Source organism: Ctenocephalides felis, unplaced genomic scaffold (genome assembly GCF_003426905.1).
Source record: "Ctenocephalides felis isolate EL2017-DRISC unplaced genomic scaffold, ASM342690v1 CF-g0.4_SCAFFOLD_01170, whole genome shotgun sequence".
In the NCBI taxonomy this organism is placed as follows: Eukaryota; Metazoa; Arthropoda; class Insecta; order Siphonaptera; family Pulicidae; genus Ctenocephalides; species Ctenocephalides felis.
This window is the reverse complement of record NW_020537324.1, coordinates 14,191,997-14,197,996: the sequence shown is the minus strand read 5'-3', so window position 1 is coordinate 14,197,996 and position 6,000 is coordinate 14,191,997. Positions and strand designations below refer to the sequence as shown.

Sequence of the window (6,000 nt, the reverse complement as noted above, 5' to 3'; positions counted from 1 at the left end):
TTAATTTTATAATTAATTTTTCTAGATAACGGTTTTTTCGATTTTTAAATTATAATTTTTTTATAATTATAATTAAAACAGATTAGCCTATTATCATTAGAACTATCTAATCCCTTCATCAGATTTTGGAAAGAGGTCTCAAAAATTCATTCTACATCAATTTATTATATAAGTATTATATATATATATATATATATATATATATATATATAATGTTTGGACCCATTATTCATAACATTATACATATTTCGTGGGTTCAATGATTTATATGTATATATTGTGTATTACTATAAAAAAAATCAATCTTAAATAGTTGTTTTAAATATTTAATATTTTATATATTATTTTTTATTAATGATTTATTCAATTTAAGTTTTGATTTATTATTTTATATTGTTCTACATTTTTCAGTTCATTAATTTAAATTTTTGGGGATCAGCACCAAATCAAACGTGATAAAAATTCAAAGATGCCAAAATAAATTTTGAATGACCTAAAATTAACCAAATTGATTTATAGACAAGCACGTGTACAACATAATAAACGATGAATTACGAACCCATTCAGATAAATACAAAAGCCGCCTCGAGGATCATCCAAACCCACTTGTCAGAGAAATACGCCACAACACTACTAGGGCAAGATTAAAAAAGAAATTTATATTATATTAAAATATGTCAATTTTAAAAAAAAATGACGGAAGATTTTGTAATTGAAGTTTTTATTTTACAGTTTTTCTTGTTGTCCATTTTAGGACAGGTGTAAAAATTACTATATGATGAAGGAAATTAATAATAAATTTTTAATGCCAGAATCAATAAGCGCAATATTCTATTTTGCTCTTTAGATTATGCTGTCTGATTTTATATTTTCTATATTTCTATAATTTCTTCTAACTTTTGTCTCTGAGTTCAATAATTAAATTGCAAAGCATTAAGAGATTTTGTTTCCGCTGACTATGCTATCTAATTCTAATTTTATTTCAGTGCATTGAATTTTCTTTTTCATTTTATGATACAGAATTGAACGATAAAATTGCTAATGATAACCTGGAAAGAAAAAAATTGCTGACATCTGTCGATAAAATTTATTACACCTTTAATATTTTTAATCCTTGTTTATCGATGATGTCCTAGCCAGTACGTCTTGAACGTTCGTCGGTGTTAAGTGTCCGAATTTTACAAGTGCCCAAATTATACACGTGGTGTTAAAAATTGTGATAGTGTTTTGAGCCAAATTGCAAAATCAATAGTTTGGTAAGTTTCATATTTAATTAAAAATTAAAATAAAAAAAAATCATTGCTTTAAGTAAATTATCACTAATGCAAAATTGAATTACAAGTTTTGCTATAATTTTATATGCTGCTTTATCCTTTGAGGTTACTGTTTGAGAGTTTACGTTTTCGATTAAAAATAGAACTTAATTTATTATAAACATCAATTTTATTTATGTACAATGTAATAGTTTTCATAAATTATTTTACAAATATACTTTCTTCAACAAAAGCATAATACAGATAGTTGATAACTCATCTCTTACAGTTAAATCATTCTATAAATTTCATCTTGTTAACAATTTTCTACATTATTAATCTTATCCATAACATATATAAACTTGTATTAAATACCTATAATGCTTATGAAAATAACTTATAATTTATGAGTGGTAAGTACAGACAATATGATGATAATATCTTTTAGAAGAACCTAACGATTATGTAATGGTATATATGTATATACGTGCTCGGACATACATATTATATATATATATATATATATATATATATATATATATATATATAAAACATGTATATGTATATTAGGGTGGTCCTTAAAATAGTCATTTTCGAATTTCCTTGCTCCCAGGGGCTCAAATGATTCCAAATAGATAAAAAACAATTCTCTGATAGTTTTAGCTCTTAATTAATATTAACGTTTAGATAAAGCGCAATTCAAAGTTTTGTATAGAAATAGCATGGAAAAATTTTCAAGATTTTAAAAATGTTGTTTCGATATAATTTAGCGAACAAATGAATGAATAAAACTCATTCATTTGTCGCTAAGTTATACCTAAATCATTTTTTTTAATTTTCAAAATTTTCTCCATGCTCTTTCCATACAAACTTTGATTGAATTGCGCTTCATCTAATCGTTAATATTAAGAGCAAAAACTTTCAGAGAATTGTTTTTTATCAATTTGGAACCATTTGAGCCCCAGGGAGCAAGAAAATTCAAAAGTGATCATTTTAAGAACCACCCACATTGTATACACGTGTATACATATTATATATTATATAAAGTATTTACACAAATTTGATAAAAACTAACTTCAAAAAACAGAATTTAAAAAGCTTGTGTTAAATTAAATTAGTTTGATTATATTGAACTGACCGGCAATCTTCAGACAAATTCGACTTACAATTTAAGTCGTTATTAGTTATATGAACTTGCGTCCATAATTTTTTTGTTTAAACAAAAACTAGCATGACTTTTTATATTTTCTATAAATCTACTGTTCACTTTGGGTCCTTGTTATAGTCTACGTACACCCTGACCACTTCACCACTATATTTGCGTTGAGAAGGCATGAAATAGAAATCCGCAGGCATATCCCCAACGTGCTGTTGCTGGTGTCCTTGGTTCCTGTGTGCCCTCCTGTCTTGGGTATAATACCCATTATGCATTCCAGAGTTTCCTAAAGCATGTCCGTGGTTTGTCCTGGGAAGAGAATAAGTGCTTCTGTCTGGTTGCATCTGGTAACTGACTGGCGGCGAGTGTCCTTGCTGGTACCCGCCATGGCTGTAGTTATTATTTGATTTCCCGTTAGATCTTTGTAAACTTCTGCTGTGTTCGTAATAAGGTAGTGTTTGGGTCGAAGATAAAATTGCAGCTGCTGCTTGTTTACTTGGTGGTAGATTTGTGTTGTAAACTTTTGTTGGGGTTCTTGGATGAGCTCCTCCGTTGGTCGGGTGCTTCTCTTCAGTCTCGAAGGCATCAAAAGCGTAGTTGGTGTTGGCTGCACTGTAGTCCTTCCAGGCAGAGTGGGGTATTAATTGGTCCTGAACATAGAAAAATGTCAACGTGAAATAAAATATTTAGATGAATTGGTGTATTTAGTGAAGCAAATATCGACTGCATTCGCTGGCAATTTATCATCATCAAAAATCCCGAAAACATAATTACATGTTATTAAGTAAAATGTAATATTTTTTACTCTTCAAAATGATTGGCCAGTGTTTAAAATATAAACAAATATAAAATGCAAACCAAACATTGTAGAAATTTTCAATACTTCTATCATTTGAATATTTTATTTCTATGTATCATGTTATATATACAATGGGCTAAGAAAGGCCATCATAGTAAGTTGTATCAATCATGATATTTTGAATGAATTACGTAAAGTAACTGTTTATGTGCCCAAACAATAGCATGGCACGTCAATGCTATCTATTTGTCATCCCTTCAGAACTTTCTTTCAGAATCGTTTATCAAAATCATAACAAAACAATTCCTATCGTAAGTACTAGCAGTCGATCGTTCTATTTAAGCAGGTGCGTATTGTACAATTGTGCAACATCAAATAATAAATATGTGCATATCAATAAATAAAAATAAATCAAAATTTTACCACAACTTGCATCACCATCACCATCCTGAAACTGTGCAGTACATAACCACCAAACTAACATGCTACTAATAAAATCTTTCAAAGACAACAGGCTCATCATAAGAATAGTCGATGTAATAGAAATATTTTTCACATATAAAAAAAATAATAAAATAGAAAAAAAATTGCTGATATATTTGCATGGGCTATTTTGGGTTTTAGCTATTTTTGTATGAATCAAAATCTCGCTCGTTTTTTATGATTGTGAATGTCTATTTTGATGCATACGTTTTTTATTGATTTCAACTTTTACTTACTGAGTGTGCAAAAACAAACTTGAAAATTAGAAGTTTGGACAGGATATCAAATTTGCTCATACCATATCATATTTTGAATCACGTGATCAGTTTGTAATGAATTTAGATGGAATAAATATATTTGAAATTTTGGTTTTGAAAAACGCTGTATTAGTAAAGGCTTCATGGTAGTTAAACTGAAATCTTATTTGCGAATAAAATGGTAAATCATAGTTTTGCTGTTAGTTGTTTCCAATTTGTACAAAAAGCATAAATTTTAATCAACCCGCAATTTTGATGCTTCCTTTTCTCAGCTTAGCCCAGACAAATAATAAAAACATCTAACAATCAGTGAGTTTGTGAGTTCTACATCAATATAAACACCTTTTGCGCAACTGTTAAACCAAATAGCAAAAAAAAATCCAAAAAAATACAAAAGCGGACACGCACGTTTAAGTAACTTCCTATAACATTTATTTTTTTGAAATCATCGCGCTTTTCTACCAGTTGGATTTGAGATGCTGCCTGTACTGTCTTTGATAATACTGTTGTTCGTAAAGACGCTGTTGTTCTGTGAGCAGATCCCGGTGGTTTTGGGCTTCTTGTTGGTGATGATGATGCTGTTGTTGGTAGGATCGCGGCGACCCGGACGAGTCGCGCCCAGGGTGGGCCTGAAGCGGCGAGTTCCAGTAGGACAAGGCCTCGTTTGTATTCGGATTGTAGGCGCCGATGGACGACGTGCTGCGCCCGTCCAGAGGTATCGCGTAAACGTGCTGGATTAGGGCAAAACAATAAGAGATTGGATGGATGGAATTATGCTAGTCGGGGAGGGATTTTCTAAGTGTTCCACATATTTTAGAAAAACGTTATTATGGACTTTCAAGAAAAGTTACACGTGTAATGTAGATAGATTTTGTTCAAATTCCACGTGATGCAAGGGTTCTGAATTTAATTTTCATTTAAAACGCATTTACGTAACGAAAAAAATTGCATTGTTTAATATTTCACTAAGATTTTGAAATACCTATTTTTTCTAGTTTAAAATTTTCAAATTTGAGAAAACAAACGCACTTCTAAATCTTGTCTTAACTTTTTTAACCCCAGGTGGTAAGTTAAAGTAACCGCAAAAAAATCAAAGTTGAATATATTTGCAAATCTTTAATTTTTTTTGTCAATTTGAAAACTTGCTTTATTTGACTTAAATACATACATTGATTTTTACATAAAGATACAAATTGTATACACCTATTCTGGGAATATCATTGTACTATCATAATATAATATTGGTTGCATATATATATTTGTTTCAATTAACTTATATAAGTATGAAAAGATCTATTAAAAACATACTGCCATGGCATATCTTTACGTTTCAAGAGTTTCTGAACATTTTGGCGGTTTTGGAAATAAAAAAATATGGCAGCCAAAAATGATTATTATATACATGCGAATCAAATTATCATATATTTTTAGAGATTTTAATAATAAAAACAAATTTCTATGGGCCAATGTTCATATAGAGATAAACCAATGTTTATCCGTTATTCTGAGTCGCGGCGCTTGCGCGTTTCGAAATTGTAACTCTAGGCAGATAATGCAGCTTTTAATAAAAAGTAAAAAATTTACAAAATATTTATAAAAGAAAAATTTTTTTTTTTTAGATAATTTTAGATTTTTTTTTTAAGATTTTTTTAAAAAAAAGCGTTTTTTCCAAAAATTTCAATATTCTCAAAAATATTTTTTTATAAGCTTATACAATTTTAAAACTTTTTTAATAGTTTTAAAACTGTTTTAAAATTTTTAATTTTTAGTACAGAAAGTTACAGCAATTTTCCATGCACTACTAGATGTAATTTTTTTATATAATATTTATAATTGAAAAATCGGATTTGAATAGAAAATGCGTGCAGTTTACTGAAGGCTATATGAAAATCTTCGAATATTATTCCTTGGAAATTCTGTGAATTTATCAGTAGGTGATTATTATTAATTATTAAGAGAAATTATGGGAGTTCATCAGTAGGTGTTTATCATTATAAATCGTTTTTATAAGTAATTATAATCGTATATTTATAAGTAAAAAAGTTTACTATT

The 6,000-nt window shown here is 28.9% G+C and overlaps 1 protein-coding gene across 1 annotated transcript in view; it reads right to left on the bottom strand.

Moving 5' to 3' along the window:
* Positions 1–2,394: 2,394 nt before the first annotated feature.
* LOC113366849 overlaps positions 2,395–6,000 on the bottom strand; it is a 208,669-nt gene continuing 205,063 nt past the window's right edge. The window contains exon 23 of the mRNA XM_026608501.1: positions 2,395–3,059. Within this exon, the coding sequence (XP_026464286.1) occupies positions 2,517–3,059 (543 nt within the window). The 3' untranslated portion in view covers positions 2,395–2,516. The remainder of the gene's footprint in view (positions 3,060–6,000) is intronic.